The following is a 19,100-nucleotide window of genomic DNA, read 5'->3' on the forward strand; positions in this document are numbered from 1 at the left end:
GCAATACTAGCTTAAGTGTGTAGGCCTTGCTGTGTTTGGCAGGAGAGAGTTAAAAAAGACATCTGTCTTACTGTATAGCTAAAGTATGGAGGCTTCTGTAGGTAAAGCAGAAAAAGAATCTTGTATCTGGTGAAAAGTTCATGGCATTTTCCTGCTAGCATTTTTAGCCTCTTATACTGGCTTTTTTTTATAGGTGTAGAATTATTGACATACTTTGAGGAAAAGTGCCACCAATGTAAAAATTGATTTTAAAAAGCCTCTTATAATGCAATTAATTCTCCAATACTTGTCAGCTTAATCAAATACCCGTAATAGGCTGTGGAGACAAAGCTGCTGAATCTAGCTCAGTTCATTTCAGATCTCACTTGATGTGTTCTGAGAAAATATTCAACGCATGTAAATACTGCCCGGATAGATGTCAGGAATAAAGAATGCTCAAGAATTACTGTATTAGCAGCCTTTGTTCATAAGTTTTAGCTCATAACCAAAAATGCAAACTATCACATGCTGATTGAGTGAGTGTATGAGAAGGGATGCAGGATACCAAATTCCCCTGCTCCCTCAGGATAACTGCCAAGGCAACACAGGTCCCTCTCCTCCTTGCCTAGTAAAGGGAAGTCTCCTTTGAGGCTGGATCCTGAAGCACTGTTCTTTGGCCAGCAGAGGTCTCCCGAAGAGTGAAAGTCATCTTCCGTCTAGGGCCCCAGTAGTTTGGGGAGATAGGAGCATAGGTGCCCTTTTCCACAGCTGTAGGAGTTAAGCTTAAAAATCATATGGTTTTGAATTTGTTTGCAATCTTTGATTGTACACGGTATGAAAACTGATTAAATAAAATCTGACTTGGGTCTGCCAACTATTGAATCTTGCTCACCTGGTGGTGCTGCTTCCTAAGGAGTATAAAAAAGCAAACGGGACAAACAACTAAAATTTACTGCTGCCTAGGCAAAGACAGAAATGGTTTGGGTGCAGGGACTGGGGACTTGCTGACTCCCTCTGCCTCCTGCATGTCATCTTGTGCTGCCACCAGCTAGCTTTTGTAGTTTGTATCAGCTAGTTAATGAATTGGTGGATGGGGGCATGAAGATCTTCTGGCTTTTTTCCTTTCCCAAGTAATTTACTGCCTTTCTTTCTAAATCAGAATGACTTTGTAGTAATGGTTCTGGTTATTTTTTTGCCCCTTAGCAAGTAAGGCTTGCTCTACTCCAGTAGGAATCACACTGTTGGGGTAAGGGTTATGCTATATTGTTAGAGGCAGTGAACATTATGAAAATGTTATATAGAGAGCATAGCACAAATCCTTAACATAAATACAGATTGAAGGTTAAACTGTTAAAACTTAACTTATTGAGCGCACAAACTGCATGAGTGTGATTCATTTTTGTTTGAATATGCTTTGCTAGGGAATTTGAATCTACCAGAATGTGCTTGTTACTGTTCCCTTGTGTCCAGCAAGGGGACTAATTTTGTTACTATGTAATTAAAGTACATTGATACTGTATTCAAATATCCAAGATTTAAAGGTGAAAGAAAAGACAAGAGCTCAAAATTAAAGCCTTTAAGTATTTTTTTTTATGCTTTCCCTCTCCTCCCCCCCCCCCCCCCCCCCCCCTTCCTTGGAAAAGAATCTTAAGTTTCCAGCTCATCATGAATCCTTTTGAGACTGTTTAAATACATTTAGATGAGTTTGAATTTAGTGATCTTATCCTGAAATTATGCTAGTTTTGAATTTACAATTTCCAAAGGGAGCATCAAATTTTGGGTCTCTATTTGCTGATTTTGACAACTTCAAGTTGTAAGGTAGTGTTTTCCTCACTGTTTTACTCTACGTCAAACATAAAGGTAAATACATAGTACAAAGGTTTGTCCTTTTTTTTTTTAATTGAACCAATCAACAACTTTTAGTGCTTGAGGGGAATTGGTTTGTAAAATAGGGATGCCAAAATCCAGCTCTAGATTGTGGAATATGTACATTGCAGTAGGAGGAAATTGACAACATAAATGTGTATCAATGGGATTGTTGAATACTGTTGTACTAATTTTGTGCAATGTAATCACATGTCCATTAATTTATTTAAAACACTTATACCACCAATCCCATCCTTAAAGCAGTGCACAATATAATCAATACATAGACTAGTATACCATGGCGCACACATGTGCATTCAGATAAGGATCAGGTGTGCCACGGACTCCAGGCTAGAACATGGGCTCTGTTCTCATAGCACTACCAGTGGTGGCTCTTAAATGTGTAAAGCTCCTATATGATGCTATCATGCAAGCTGCCTCTTCCTAGCATGAGCTCCAAGTGTGGAAATTAATGGGCAACATATAAGGACTTGGATAACTGGGACCTCATTTGTGCAGCGCCTCCTTTTTGTGTTCTGCTAGCCTCTTGTCTTATCCCAAGGCTGATTAAGATGGGCAGCGTATTCTCTGAGCAGCAGCAATGAGAGAGTACTGGCAGCCACATGTGGCAGCCAACATAACTGAGCTGGCTGTCAGCACTACACAGACCTCACCTTTTTTCCATTGTGATGGATTCATGTCTGCTCCCCCTCTCCCTCTTCTAATTTATAAGGCTGGTGTAGCTTTCAATGCTTTTTTAGCTCTTCATTTGGCCAGATAAGTCCTGTCCATGTCCGCACTACCTACTTGGAGTTTGGTGTACCACACAACATTTTTAAGTAGGTTTGCTTTAGGCTTGAAAAGTTGGGAAACACTGACATACACAGTTGGCTGGTAAGCAGAACATTTTCTTGTGTAGACACTCTCTCTTGTTGCTTTCATTGTTTACTTGGTCAGATTCATTCACCATAGAACTTTTTCTTCAGCCTGAGCAGAATAAGCCAGACTATGAAGGTGACTGCCAGTTTGGAAAAATGCATATAGTGTTTGAACTTTGGCACACTAACTTTATGGGTCAGTGCCCATATAGTTCTACATATAATCAATCACTGGCAGCTTGTTTGGTTTTTGTTTGTCTTTTTTAATTAAAATAGTAATACAAGAGATCCATCTGGTACACTGTAAGATCAAACACAAACCCTAAATCTGTTGCAGCGTAGAGTTAGAAATTGTAGTCTAAATTGGTGGACTTTTCCTGGTCCAAAAATTGTATTTCTGTTTAAAAAAAAAAAAAAAAAGCAGCTGTATACCCTACAGCAGGGGTCCCCAAACTATGACCCAAGGACTGGATGCAACCTTTGGCTGAATTTCTTCTGGCAGCGAAGGCAGCAGGAGCTTGATCTGGCCTGGAGCTCTGATTCTTGTACTCGGAAGTGCAAGTGGCAGCATGTCAGAGCGGTGTGGGTGGGGTGTGCCATGCAGGGCTACCATTGGTTGGCTGTGTTGTGCTTTCATTGCTACTGGTATAGATGGGGCACTTGTGCCAAAGATGGGCAGAGGCTAAGCACAGCCAAAAGGAGGTTTCGGCCACTGGAGGGCAGTGCAGGCCACAGGGAGGAAGGTACTGATAGTACTGAATTGTGGGCTCTGGGCCTTCCAGGTAAACCCAGGTAAGAATGGTGATTCCTGAAGCTGTGGAGGAGGGGGCACGGGCATCATCCCTAAAGATAAAAGGCTTTGGAGGTGCAGAGTACAGAAATCCTCACAACCCAGATACCCAGATTTAGTTTCTGGCCTTGGATTAGAATTTCCAGAGGGTGCTTTTGCTCATACCACAAGGTGTATTGGAAAGGGAGGCTAATGAGAGGAGGAGAAAAGGGTGGGGGGAAGGAAGAGAAGCAAGACTGCATGAAGTGTGTGTGAGCGCATTGTAAACAGTGCTCCATTCCACCATCCAGCGGAGACAGCAGGAGGTAAAGTTGCTGGGGGTGTGGTGGGGTTGCCAACTTTGGAGAAATCTACCCTGGGATTTGTGCTGCCTGCTTTTTCTGCCTTTTCCCTTTCCAAGCATTTCAAATCACTGAAAAGAGCAGGACCCCCCCCCCCCCACACACACACACACACACACTTCTCAGCAAACAAGTCCGATGGGCTCGTTTGTTGCTCCCCTTCCCTCTGGCTTGCTCAGTGATTTTAAGTATCTCATGTGGCCCTTGAAAAACTTGTGGATCTCTGTCCTCAAGCATGACACTTTTCATAATTGCTTTATGAAGCTGTTAAGAAACCAGAGGTGACATGCTTTAAAGGGGAGGTAGTTACCTGTTGAACAAACATTGCTTCATTGTTTTTGTAGAACATTTAAAAATGAAATTTAACTTGTCTAAGCAAAGAGAGCGGAGAATAGAAAATTATGCAGGAACTGGCAGAAGATCTGCACACAGCACTGTTCTCAACATGTGCGTTGTAGTGGCTTATTTTATCTCACGGCTAACTTAATAGAATTACACAGAGCATGAGAATCATACCTGTAAATAAAGTAACACATGTATAAATGGTCAAAACCTACCTCACTCATCAAATAAGATTTATTACACTATGATGTAACCGAACCTTATTGGCACTTGTTAGAATGTACTACCGTACACATTTACCAAACTTTAATTTGTGCCTGTATGTAAACCATCACAACAGTATAGAAAAGATTTTATATAAACTGTTTATATACTCAGTAGGTTTGGGGTTTTTTTTATAAAGTTAACTAGTGCCTATTGTACATAGTGGTAGGTCCTAAATCATTCAGATATTTGCTGCAATTTTAAATTGCTACTTCCCTTAATTTTAACTTTTTTGTATAAAGAGAATTTACTGGGCAAACTGGACTATTTTGGTCTTTATCTGTCGTCATTCACTGTTACTAGACTGAGAGAAACTCACTTCTGCTATAATATATTCTGCCTCCAAGTTTACCACAGTTGAGTGTTCACTTACTACTTTTTATAGAAGTGTGTGATCAGTGTTTCCCAACTGGTGTGCCATGGAAAAGTTACCACTGTTGATGCTCAGATCCAGACCAGCACTTGGGGCTGTGCCCTCAACTCCTCACAGTAATGTGTTGTCAACAGTGGCTCTTAATGTAGTAGCTCCTTTCTGAAAAACATATGTAATCATGCATGTCTCTTCCCACCTACATGAGCCCTGAAGTGTGGTAAATGGGTGACATGCAGGACATAGCCAGGCCTCACTTTTGTGTGGAGCACACAGTTCTTCCTCCTTTAAGTCCTTCCAGTCTGTTATCCCCTGCCTGCTTCAGATGAAGAGAGCATGCACTGAGCACACTATTCATTCTGCATATTGGGAGCAATGGAGAAGCTCTGGCAGCCACACTTGGTATCAAGAAAACTAAGCCAACTACCTGCATCTCGCAGACTTGCCTCCTACTCCTGCACTTGTATATAGAAGGAACTGGTCCATTGTGATGAGTTTTGATGTCTGTCCCTTCTCTTCTTTTAACATTTGGAAGAGACTGGTAGGGCTTCTGCTTTTTTTTCAACCATACAAGACCTCTCCATGTTAATACTGCCTGTCTCATGGAAGTTGAGTCATACATTTTGTTTAATGTAGGTGGGCCTTGGGCTTGAGAAACAGTGGTGTAGATAGCTGTATATCAATTTTATAGATGTCCTGTTAGAGGAGGGGAAGTAACCAAGAATAGTTAAATTCATTCTTGTTCTAATCTACTTCTATAATGTACCTGTGCTAGTTCTGTAAACCTGGGCCATATTTAACTAAAATCCCTATGTGATTATAAGAAAAATCTCACAATAAGGTTTCAATACAAATGTTTCCATATATCTCGGAAGGGAAGATATTTCATCTTTGAATGGAGAAGCACAGCTATAGCTACTTGCTGGCAGCTGCATAGTTTCATTCTAGGGCTAAACCTCAGTAACAAAATCCTAATGCTGTTTTGTGATTGGCTAAAATACCAATTCTGTTCAGAGATTAGTTTTGCCAATGCTCTCTATAGAGTTGGGGTTTTACACAGATAGCAGATTGTTTATAGCTAACAATCCTTCTCCCCACCAGTCAATCTATAGAATAAACCATTTGAGTAGAAAAATGGTATTTACCCATGTGATTGAGAATTGTGTTGTGATTTATATAGATCATATAGATTCATTCTTACTATACAACTATGCAATTGTCTGCAATGTAAGGACTATACTGCTCAGTTCTCCCCCTTTTCCAGATCCAAGTTAATTATCCCTGTTTTATTGTAACTTTTTCACTTCCACCCTATTGTTTACTGTGTTTGAAGTTGGAATATTGATTACTATGTTACCCTCTGCTTTACACACATTGTTAATTGTAAACCGGGTTGATGTGATTCTTGTCATGAAATTCGGTATAAGAAAAATAATAAATAAATAAATAAATATAATTTAGTGTTGCATGCCAAGCAATCCTTGAAGCTTATAGCTGAATGATGTGCACCTTTGCAGAAAAGGTGTTTGGTTTTTTTTAAAGAAAGCTAATAGAGAATTTTAACACTATTTTGCTACTTTCATGATTTTCCAGGGTTTTGGTACATTTTTAATTGAATATTTTAAAACTGTCTAAAAATTTAGTGTTTGGGTGTACTGTTTTCCTTGAGCATCTGTCAAGAGGTTTTTACTTTGAAGTTTCATTTACAGTAGCTCATTGTTATCATTAAATTTGATATTCTGTTTTTTAGCAAGATGCTTTATAATTTAAATTTTACATACAAATCAAGTTGTCATGTTTGGACCACAGACATTTCTCTAGCTGTGTTCAGATTATTTGAGCATTTGACAACTACTTTTTAATTTACAATTTGCTCATATAATCCTGACCCTTGTAACTTATTACATTGCCATAGTTATAACTATAGTACTTAAAACTTCTTATGTAATTTAAGGAAAGGGGAAAAATATGAATTGTAAGCTCCCAAATTTAACAATTTTTATTGGCCCAATCAGCATATATAGGAGGAAACATAACCAATATAACTTTGTCTAACCTTTAACCCACTCATATCAAACAAGCTCCTATATTTAAGGTGGGCAAATGTACCTTATGCAGCACAGTTCATTGTGTGCAAATTAAACTAGAACATTGCAAAAGAGGACATGGGTATGTGTGGTGAAGTGGACATTGTGAAGGAATATAACCTAGAAAAGAGGGTCGATAACAGGCCTGTCACATTCCTTTTATTTAAGGATCAAAGCACTGTGTATGTATGCAACTGATATGCAGATACATTTGCCCAGACTCTGCTCCCCAGCCAGATGAGGCCAAGGATGCTGTGGCTTCATACAGTCACTGGGAAAGGAGCCACAAGTCATTGTGCAATGGTGACATCTTGTGTCCAGATTTTCAGCCCACAGCGTGCACAGTACCTGGCTGAGGATTGTCACTGCAGTGACTAGGCTAAGTATGTTGGGAGGGGGTAAATAATAGAGAAAAGGTTGTGAATGAAGGCTCATGAGGCCCTAATGCAGTGGAGTTGCTTTCTGATTAAGCTAAAAGCCCAAAAGAGCAAGAGGGAAACAGCCATATTTATTTTGTTTTTCTATACCGGCATTCGCGATAAGAATCACATCATGCCGGTTTACAATTAACAAAAGGGGTGTAAAAAGAAGATACAATAAGAACATTAACAGGTGCGCAACGAAAATGAAGAAAAAAAATCTTGAGTCCTGCCACTTTATACATGTGAGCACCCATTGCTGTGATTATCTACAGAAAACAATCTGGTATTTCTGTACCTATTAAGTTTCTCACTAAGTACACCTGTTCCTTGTGAGCTTGCAGGAATGGTTTCAAACTTCATTTCTTCCTTTTGAAGAGCACCCATGAATGTTTCTTAACTTGCATGCATAGAATGGAACTGGTATTGCTTACTTCTTAAAGCAGTCTGGCTTCAGAGGCCAGGCTAAAACCTGATCAAGTAGACATTCCAAAACTATCAGAGAATACTTCCAATATTGGGGAAGGGTGTAAAAAATATTAGAGATCTGATACTAGAACTTGCATGAGAGAACAGATTTATGCAATCATTCAAAGTCTTGCAGAAAATATACATTGGCTTAAGGCTAGGTCAGAATTAGGCAATATCATTTAATTGGAGTCAGAAGCTCAGATAGCTTATAAAAAAGGAAGACCAAATGGTTATCAAGCCACTCCATGCACAATACTGAGGAATATTTTGCTGGTGAATGTGGTCAAGGCATCAGCATAGCTGAGACTTTAAAAAAAGGGCTTGAACAAGTTCCTGGAAGCAAACTATTAGACTTGCTGAAAGCCCCTGCTAATCCTTAGGAGTGGGCAACAAGAAATGGATCTACCCTTTGGGAGCTGGGCTTATCAAACTTAAACAAATGACCCCATTTTAGCATTTGAAGTCACATGACCTCCAGACAAATTAGCAGGAATCGGCCCCTCTCCCAACTCCACTCATTCTCACCACAATCCAGCTGATCATTTCAACATCCACCCTCTAGTTGATCTCTTCTCTTAACCTTTCCTTCCAGCATACTGCCATTCTCAACCTCAACCCTTTCACTTGATAACATCTTATGTCACCCAGCCCATCCTCTCACCGCTAAGCTCTTATAACCCCCAATTGATTGCTTTAGATTCTGCTTTTCTGCACTTCAAAGCAGTGAACAGGTACTGTAAGTATTTCCCTATCCCCAGAAGGCTTAAGTCTGTCTGCACCTGAGGCAACATTTTGTAAACTTTATTTTTTAATTCTTATTTTATTGTACCTTGACTGGATAACTCATTTTACAGGCTGTATATTAAGTCAAATAAACCAAACCCTGTGCATAGAAGCTGCCCCACCCTCCCCACACCCCCCACTAACCCCTTTCTGTAGGGGAGAGAGCCTTTCTTGTACTTAGCTAGCCTGACCGTCATCTCCTCCAAGGCCAGCATGGCAAAGACCTGCCATGGCAGCTCCAACAGCCTGAGCAGCACTTCCCACACCACCAGGATCAGTTACCAATTCTGAGGGCAGGCCAACACTGCACTAAACAGGTTTTCCCCTGGCTGAGTGAAATCAGAGCCAAATAGAAACCTTTGAATCTGTTTCTCTTTCACTCATTCTCTCCTCCCCCATCTCCTCTGTGACCTCCCAGCCTCACCTTCTCTCCAACCCTGCTCATTTCACCCCTCAGCTTTTTTTATCCCCTGGCCAATCTTCAATTCCCTCCTCACAAACTTCATAGCCAGTCCCTCCTGACCCAACCCTCAAACCCCTTCTGCATCTCATTCCTCCCATTCCCTGTACGTACCAGGATCAGTCCAGACGGTGGGTTATGTCCCCCGTCCAGTGGCCCCAGTCTTCATACAGTGCTTCCTGTAACCCCAAACTCATAAGAGCAGGGCCTGGGAGTGCATGCTGACTTCCACTACTTTTGCTGCCTATGCCTAAAGAGCACTGACATTTGAGGCACTTGTGACCACAATTTGGGAATCTCTGTACTAGAGGTCTAGATTGGCTCCTGTCAGACAGGATGCTGGGCTCACTTGTTTCCTTGGTCTGACCCAGCAGGTTAGATCTTACGTTCTTGTGATAAATATTTTAGCTTGTGGTCTATCTGATTAGTGTAGGTTGTGGTGAACTCTGCAATACAGGATTTATTATCTTTTTGTAAGGGTGTTAGTGGAAATCAAGTTGACAAATTAAGCTTGGTCCTTTAAAAATAGTGTGTATCTATGGAGCTAGTGGCCAGCCAAACCAGGTATTTTGTCAGCAACCCTAGGATGCAAGTGTCTAGGTTGAGGTTCAGGTTGGCTGAATGCAGTGCACATCAGTGTCAGAGCAGTAAAGGCAGTAGATGTTCAACATGAAACAGCTTTTGAAATGGTATTGAGAACTTTATTTTTTTAATTTGGAAGTTGCTTGCCCATAGTCTGTTAAATGCACTAAGCAAGCCATGGACAAAGCATTACTTGCTATCAGTTTAAATACTGTCAAAACCAAAGCTCACTCCATTAATCTGGACTCTGTATATTTGTGAGTCTCTTATAGGTGATTCATGGTGGTGGTTCGGAATGTATGCATAGCTTGTCTACTGCAGTAGCCGTCAGTCATGCTGCAAAATGTAAATGAACAAATATATTTAAGATGGAGGACTAGTTTGGTAATACCTTTCTTGGCCCATTTGTTGCAAGAAGTCTGTAATCTTAAACAATATACTGTTGAAGGGTGTATGTACACCTAATTTTGTGATTTCTGTAATCACCTCAGCTTGCTAAATGGAGCACTTTTTAAAACATTTTTACATTTTTGGCTTAGATTAGATAAAACTATCTATTTAATGCTAATCTGTTCTTTTCTTCCAGCTCTTCCTCCAAAACCACCCAAATCAGTGACTCCAGCAAATCCAAATGGTTTCAAAGATAGTTCAAACTGCTCTCTTCAGGATGCTGAGTGGTACTGGGGGATATTTCGAGGTAACCATGACTACAAAATGGGATACTAAAGTGGGTTTTGGTTTTTTTATCCAGTTCTTTCCTTTCCCTATTGTGTTAGAAGGAAGAGAAATAGAAGCAGTTGATTAGCTCAGATTCAAATAGGGATTTGAGAGAGACTTATTGAAGTGGGGAATCTTTAGGATATTCAGAGTAGCACAATTTATCTTTTTTTCAGAACAGCAGCTGTTCTAAACAAGTCTTAACATCTTCTAGCTGGAGTTTTAATCATTTGAGCATAGATTTTGTCCCAGATCACCAATTTGATTCTTCTTGATTGCAGTCCCTACTTCCCCAGGCCTATACAACTGTTGCACTGCAAGAGGAGGGCCATTACTAAAGTGCATGATTTCTGCAGTGCACTTAATTCCTCTTTGAGGCAGAAATGAATAAAAAAACATCCCCAATTCTAACTTACCTGTAGTTGCATCTTTGAGCTAGCCAGACAATTTTTGTGCCTTCCCCCCTAAAATATTCAGTGACAATGAGCCTTCTGAAAGGCCATTTCTAACTGCAGTAAAGGTGGCTTGTGCTCTAGAGCTGAATTTCTAAAATGTAACTTGTAATTTCTGCCCAACTTCTTGAATCAATATCCCCACCTGTGAAAATTTACTACCAATCCTGTCTCCCATCTGAGCCGAATACATTGAAAGGCTGTGAACTCCTTCTTCAATTTGACACAGCTGCAAGTGTTCATTAAATATAACCTTCTTTCTAAACAGCAATGAAGTGCAGCTGCTGGGATTACTTAAACAGTACAAGTTCAAACATGCCCAAAAGACTGAATAGAAGCATTATCCCCCATAGACCACCTCGGTCTGAGAGATTTTTTAAATAGTTGATTGCCATTTCTCTGTCGGTTTTTTTGACTGGTGTAACTCCTAAACAGCATAGGAGAAGCAAGTAATATCCCCACACTTTTAAGCTACAAATAAATCAGGAATAACACTTGTCACTTACAGCTCAGTTATTAAACATACTGGGGAAAACAATCTTTCGTTATGTGGAATAATACTGGAGCTAGCTGCAGCACACATGTCCTCGAAAATGTAATCTCTACTATTAATGATAAAATTAGAAATGTTCAAAATTCAAGCCAAAAAAATTAAACACCACCAAAGGCAAACTTGACAATACTCAGTGTTTTGAGTGGCTTCTGCCTAGAAGGAAAACCACCTGTGCTCCTTTCCTGACAATTCTCTATACAAAACCTGTCAACACTATTTAAATAGATTTCTTTAAGCACATCCATCTCAAGTTGGACTGTTGCTTCAAACTGCATGTTTTGGAAATTGAAATGTGAATGTACCCCTTATTTGCTTATAACATCCAAACAGTAAATTAAATCTTTTAACTAGTGCTCTCACTATGTACAAAAGCTGATTTGCTTGTCATTATAGCATGTTCTTTTTTTTTTCTTCCTATTTCCTTCAGGGAAGAGGTAAATGATAAATTGCGTGACATGCCAGATGGAACATTCCTAGTAAGAGATGCATCAACCAAAATGCAGGGAGACTATACTCTGACTTTGCGGTAAGTATTGGTGGCATTCACTCGGTAGTTCTCTGAGAACTTGGGGGCCGATGCAATAAAGGCGCATAGAAAGCAGGTGCTGAAGTCGGTGCCCGCTCTCAACGTGTGCATGATGCCCCAAAGAGGGGGTGCCATGCAATATTTAAATTAAGGGGTTGCTTGCGTGATCTTAGCACCTTCCTAGCACGACCCGCTGCGGCTGCCTGTCTGCCAGTAATGAAAAAGGCCCCTGGGTTTATCTGCGGCCATTTTCATTACTGGCAGACGGCTGGTTATGAAGACCAATCCGAGTTTACTGGTGTCTGTCTTCATAACTCGGCAGTCTGCAGAGTTATTTTTTTCTTTAAAGTACAGAAAAGCCTGCTTTTCTGTACTTTCAGTGTGCTCAGCTATTAACGGCTGCTCCAGGCACACTTATCTTTTTGCATTGGGAGTGAATGAGTAATAGGCTGTCACATGCATTTGTATGTGATGCGCGCTATCTTTCACTCCGCGTTAGACGCATGTTAAATAGGCGCTAATTCCCTTATTGCATTAGGGGATTGATTAGCGCCTATTTTACCCGTGTCTAACTGCTCGTTAAGAGTGCGCTCTGTATATTGTATCGGCCCCTTGGCTGTTACAACCCCATTGTGGCTGAGCATTTGAACCATGAGCACTGTTTATCTGCTTGTTGAATGTTTTACACATTAAGAGCACGTACTGTCAGTTTTTTCCATGGAAAGTATATTCGAATATTAGAAACACTAGAGCACTGCCCAAAAGTGTAATATTTAACAAGCTAGTACAAAGGAATACGTGTATAAAGCATGGTATTTCAATAGTGGCTGTAGTTGGTCCATGTTGACTTAATCCTCCATTTAAATGACTTCCATGGAAAACAGCTTTGCTCTTCAAAAACCCTCCATACCTCCCTTGGTCATTGCTCCTGTTTTTCCCTATTCCATCTCCCAATCTTGCCACTGAGAAATTTTCCTATCACTGTTTTTAAATCAGTTGTAAAGTTTAGTTTTCTAGCTTGCCTTTGATTCTTTTACTATTATCAAAATCTTTCTATAATTTGGTATTCAAACTTTCAGGCCCTGTCTTCACACTCCTTGATATGTAGTAAACTATAAAACCGTAGTACATTTTGATTATGAAGCCATTCCATGTTTGAAAAAAGACAAGTTCCTTGATAATCACTAGAAAAGCTATATAATGTACCAAAATATAATATATCGGGTTTGGTAGTGTCTGTCAGTGCTCGTGCATGTTCCGCAGGCGGCTCCCTGGCCGCCTTGGAGGCTCAAACATGCCAGAGCTACGAAGGACAGCAGCCATCGCGGGACAGGCAGAATATAGCAGAGGAGACCCTGGCATGCCGCGAATGGAGCACGTCCTGCGGCACACGCTCCATTCGCGGCGAGGATGAAGGCCCGGAACACCGTGGCAAAAAGGGAAGGCCCCCCCCGTGTGCCGCGATCGACGCACCCGGGCCTTCATCTTCGCCACAAACAGCATGGGTCCCGCGGCATGCTGGTGAGAGAATGTGTGTGGGAGGGGGATGACAGAGCATGGTTGGTGGGGGAGGGGGTGAGCATGGGAGGTAAGAGGGTGGGTGGGGGATGCTTGACAGTGGGTATAAGGGGAGGGGGGGATGCCAGTGAGAATGTGGAGAGGAGAGGGTGTGTGGGGGAGTGCATGAGATGCTTGTGTAGGTTTCAGAGAGGGAGCCTATATGAGGGGGTGTGTGTGTGCCAGAGTGAGGGAAAGCCTGTATGAGGGTGTGTGTATGTGGAAGGGACACTCTTACAGTGAATTTCTAGGGAAAATTCTGCTCAAAACAAGAGCAGATGTGCCAACAAAAAAAGGCTCGCCGCCCAGGCATAGAACGGTACAGTTGCTGGTTTACTATTTTTCTGTAAAACAATCCTGGATTGATTTTCACTAAATATTAATTTAGGGTTTAGGTGATTCAGAAAACTAAGCTCAAATAGCTTGATCTGGTGTTTAATCGGCCCCTAGCAGCTGTTTAAAAATAGGAAAGTGTCCTATTTTGTTTAAAGATCACAAAAAGCTGTATTTTCAGTGAGTTCAGGTCTGTGAGATGAGTGTCGGGTTCTTTCTTAAAACTCTGAATGTCCTTTGACATCAGTTTGATAAATTTAACCATGCCCTAAACCTCCAAATAATATCAAAGCTTAAAATCTATGTAACAGCAGTAAGACATGCTGCTGGGTTATTCTGGCACATCCTTGGTGATTGTCACTACTAAAGGACTTCAACAAAATCTGAGGTGTACTGGTAGCCTAGTTATGAATTTACATTGTTAGCTTTTTATGCTGCAAATTTGGGAATATTTACTCCTGTCTAGTTTATAGATATTTGGCTCTGGGCAGGAAAACAAAATCCTGCCAAAAATGTTGGTGTCACATCAGCTACATCAGTGCATCATCCCTATTCCATATTCACTATGCACTAATTTAAATCTAGTATTTTATTTTGCAGGAAGGGTGGCAATAATAAACTAATAAAGATTTATCATCGAGATGGCAAATATGGTTTTTCTGATCCATTGACATTTAATTCTGTTGTGGAGCTGATTAACCACTATCGTCATGAGTCCCTTGCCCAGTACAATCCCAAACTGGATGTGAAGCTGATGTATCCAATATCCAGATACCAACAGGTAAGATTCTAAAGTTAGCCGAAGAATTATCAGATTAATCTGTATGCATGCAGAAATGTAATCAGGTATTCACTTTTGAATTGCAGTTGATTATGTAAAAGGTCTTAACTGTTTCAATTGTATAAACATGACTTCAATTAACTTTTCTAGTATTAAATTGCTATACTTTGGTAATGTCTTGGTATCTTATTACCCAGCCAAACTGTAAATCTTTAGCATCGTAGACCAAAAATGCCATATGTATGTAAAAAGGACTGACAATGAGGCTTCCAGCATTAGTTTTTTTTTCTCCTTTTTGTGCACAGGATCAATTAGTTAAAGAAGATAGCATAGATGCAGTAGGCAAAAAATTGCAGGAATATCATTGTCAATACCAGGAGAAAAGTAAAGAATATGACAGATTATATGAAGAATACACCAGAACGTCACAGGTCAGTTAAACTGTGTTTAACTATAAACATGTTTTGCTTTCTCTTGCATGAGAGAGGGATATAAACACTTTTTTTCACTTTGTGGGATGGGGGTGTTGTGGTTTTTTTCCTGTTATTTTTAAGTTAATTTGAAACCAAACTGGCTCATCCATCCTGTCTTACACATTAATGTAAAACAAATGCACATCCCTAACTGAACACTTTCTTACACAGTATGATTCTGTCCTGATCTTTGTACCTTCTGTTACCTTTCTTCCTATACAGATCTAATCAGCTGGTGGCCAAGATGGTGATGTGGCTGATTCTTTTTTATTCTAAGGAACTTTTTAATTTGAATGCCAAGTACAAATCTGTAGCATGGCAGCAAACCCCAAGTCTATCAGTTTTAGATTTCTGTACTTTGAGTAGCTTCTATTTTGTGTATATAGAAATCAAAAGCTTCCCAACATGTTTTCCCTCTTATTTTTAGAGCTTATTCAAGCCCTGAGATCAGCTACTTAACTCATACTGAGGGCAGTTGCTCACTGCAAAAGATCAAATTGTCCTCTTTAGTTGTGGGAGATGATAAAATAGGTCTGGGGTTTAAAATGAGTTTTGTTTTGAGTTTAAGGGCTCTGATCTTGCTTTATCATTGTTACTTGGAAGCTGATACTATATTCTGCTTATCCACTAAAACTCTTCTACATTTAATTTTTTTAATTAAAGCTTTTATTGAACTCATTCAAAAGAACATAATTTAGAATGCAGTACCTTATGCACAGAAACATCAGTAAATACAGAGCACCTTGAGTAGGTACAGAACAATAAACAGCATAATCCTAAGTAAACTGGTGTCTGGATTCCCCCCCCCCAGTCATCAATACGTTACTGATACATAGGTATGATAAAAAAAAAAAGTTGGATTATTGATGCTCAATCAACTGATTTGGGCATATTACCAAGCTTCCATGTTAAGTAATGAGACCAAGTGTCCCTATGGAGGACCATTCTATCATGATGGGCTGCTGTGAGTTTACTCATGTAATAGATTCTATTAAGTCTAGATTGGACTGTACCCAAGGAGGGAGACCCCTGCTTGCGCCACCAAAGTGCTATTTCACACTTGGTGGAGGAAACTACCTACTGGATCCAGCAAACTGCCAGGCTGGGTTCTGGGGCCGGGAATAAATTGAGCAAAACAGTGTTTGGGATCTCTAGGTATGCAAATGTGTATTACCTTGTAAACAAAATTGAGTACCTCATCCCATAGTAGTGCTATGCTTGGGCAATCCCAGCACAGGTGAAAAAAGGTATCAACCGCACCATGACTTTCCAGCATAGGTTGTGACCTCCCCCTCAACTTGCACAGTCTATCCAGGGAGAGGTACCATTTGTACAATACTTTATAGGCATTTTCTTTCATTGAGGAAATCTACTAGTTGCAATGAAGCAGTGTCTCCCCTATGTCCCGTTCCCAAGCTAATTGAAATTTTAACTTACTGAGGCACCCCTTTGAGTCATGATTTTGGATATAAACTGTTTTACATTTTTAACTATTTTTCTTCTAAATTACCTTTAAAAGCTTACTGTATATACAGATATCTAATCCCACTATTTTGATGAAAATTATGTAATTTTAAGATCTGAGGAAGAATGTTAATCCCATAAATTCATTTGATTTATAAAATATGGTTAGGTCACATAATTTGTGTTGTAAATTTTACAGTATTCTTTCTAAATTTTCAATCCAGGAAACTCAGATGAAGAGAACTGCAATTGAAGCTTTTAATGAAACAATTAAAATTTTTGAAGAGCAGTGCCATACACAGGAAAGATATAGCAAGGAATATGTCGAACGATTTCGCAGGGAGGGCAATGAAAAGGAAATTGAACGGTAAGCTTAGAAAATGCAGGAAAAATTCAATGTCTGTTAAACCTTGTTCCACAGGCCTATCTTGTAGCTCAGGGGTCAGGAACCTATGGCTCGGGAGCCAGATATGGCTCTTTTGATGGCTGCATCTGGCTCGCAGACAAATCTTTAATAAAAAAGTAAAAATCTAACAATCCCCCACCCTCCTGACCCCCCCCCCCAAAGACCTGCCAAAAGTCCCTGGTGGTCCGAGAGCAATCTCCTGGACTTGGGCTGTCGGCTGCCAGTAGTCAAAATGGCGCCGACGGCCCTTTGCCCTCACTATGTCACTGGAGTCGACCAATGGCGGCAGTAGCCCCTGTGACATAGTAAGGGCAAAGGGCCGTTGACGCCATTTTGATTACTGGCAGCTGACAGCCCAAGTCCAGATCATCGCTCCCGGACCCCCGCTGGATCACCAGGGACTTTTGGCAGGTCTTGGGGGGGGGGGGGGGGGTGTTAGGAGGATGGGGGTTTATAGTAAATTAATTTGGTAGGTCTTGGAGTCGGGAGGGTGGGGGGTTGTAGTTAGTATGGCTCTCACGGAATTACATTTTAAAATGTGGCGTTCATGGCTCTCTGCCAAAAAGGTTCCCGACCCCTGTTGTAGCTGGTCAATATTGCACTCAGCCCAGGTTAGCATTGATGGGAAATTCCAGTCTTGAGTTTTCTATCCCTTCTACTTATTCAAAATTCCTTACCAAATTAAAATAGCATCTAGATTTAAAGACTTTAAGGCTCAGATGGCAGGAAATGGAAGCTTTAGAAAAAACTGAATTGGTTTGAAGTTGGTGCAACTCGGCTAGCAAGAATAAACTTGGCACGTGTGGTGTATTTATTGTAAATGTGACCCCTACACATGTTGCTGTACTTTACAAATCAGGCTTTTCTCGCATGTAGACAGACTTGGGTTATTCCCCCCCCCCCCCCCCCCCCCCCCCCCCCCCCCCCTGCCTGCAGATGGAGCAAGCTGGTATCACAATATATATATACTCCTGCAGTGACCCCAGCCTGCCAGTATTCTGTCTCCCACAGATGGTGGACATGCATCTCCCTATGTGGATTGCTTCAGATTTTGGAAGGAGAATTTCAAATTAGAAAAAGGAAAGCCCTGCTATCCTGCAGTAATTCAGGTGGTCCCTCCTCCAGCTGAGAATTCCTGAGGTAATTTCCACAGTACTTCAGATGTGTGGCGTGGACGTGGCCTCCTGCACCCACTGCTTTTATTGCAGTGGTAGGCAGAGATGTAGAGGGGCTTGTAGGACTTCCTTTGGTCTCCATACTTGGTGAACCATTCCAAAGTTTGTTCCCGTTTCCGTTGGGGTTAGGGGAACTAGATAGCTTGGCGGGTTGAGTGGCCCTGATGGGCTAGGCCCCACAGTGAGGCTTTTTTTCTTGCACGCCACATGGTAGGCTATGGTGGCATTTTCGCATGCTTCTGTTCATGCTTTACTGCCCTCTAGCGGAATGTCTGTTCGCAGTGCACCCAATTTTGGGCGAGACTTGTATGCATAAGTTTTCAAGCTTTGTGGTGTGCCCAAGTTTTGATGCACAGTTTGTGCATGTTTGTGGCACTTATTGGTGCATGTAAATTGGCGTTTGCAATTTTTCAGTTCGAGCTGGCTGATGTAAATTCTCCACTGGCTGTGCACTGGCACCAGTGAGCAAGAAACCTAAGTACCTTTCTGTTGTCTGTTAAATTCAGGCATCTCAGCCTGACGTCCTTACATGTCTCTGCTGTTTAGAGGCTCAGGGAGAGTTGTCTTCCTCTTGTTTCACTAAGCCTGGATCCTCTTAGCCTGATGGTCTGGTTAAGGATCTGTCTGGAGGTACACCGGATCTTGGAACTCCCTTGACTGGTTCTTCTGCAGGGGATGGCAGTTCAGTGGGCCCTGCTCCAGTTCCTTCTGGGTTTGGCCTTGATTCTACTGTTTTTTCTTGGGTGGAGTTTTTTCAGGGTTTGCAAACCTTTCTTCAGATGCAGTCCTCAGCTTTGCCTGATCCTGTTAGGTCGGACCTCAGCCGGTGGCCCCACCCTCTTCCAGTCCTATGTTTAAGTGCCGCAGCACACCTTTGTTTGCAGGTTTTCCCTACAGGAACCCAGATGGCACTGATGAGACAGATCCTGATTCCCTGGAAGATGGGGAAATTCCTCTGGGACTGGAATCATATCTAACCATGTTGGGTTTTTTCATAGAGATGAACTGCCAGTCCAGATTTCCCAGACGTT

At 41.1% G+C, this 19,100-nt stretch overlaps 1 protein-coding gene across 1 annotated transcript in view; it reads left to right on the top strand.

The window, feature by feature from the left end:
- The window catches only part of LOC115099847 (phosphatidylinositol 3-kinase regulatory subunit gamma-like), a 36,591-nt gene that overhangs the window by 1,595 nt on the left and 15,896 nt on the right, over nt 1-19,100 (top strand). The window contains 6 exon segments of the mRNA XM_029617738.1: nt 10,219-10,314; nt 10,317-10,329; nt 11,782-11,880; nt 14,371-14,551; nt 14,857-14,982; nt 16,713-16,855. Of these exon segments, the coding sequence (XP_029473598.1) occupies nt 10,219-10,314; nt 10,317-10,329; nt 11,782-11,880; nt 14,371-14,551; nt 14,857-14,982; nt 16,713-16,855 (658 nt within the window).

Source organism: Rhinatrema bivittatum, chromosome 10 (genome assembly GCF_901001135.1).
Source record: "Rhinatrema bivittatum chromosome 10, aRhiBiv1.1, whole genome shotgun sequence".
NCBI lineage: Eukaryota > Metazoa > Chordata > Amphibia > Gymnophiona > Rhinatrematidae > Rhinatrema > Rhinatrema bivittatum.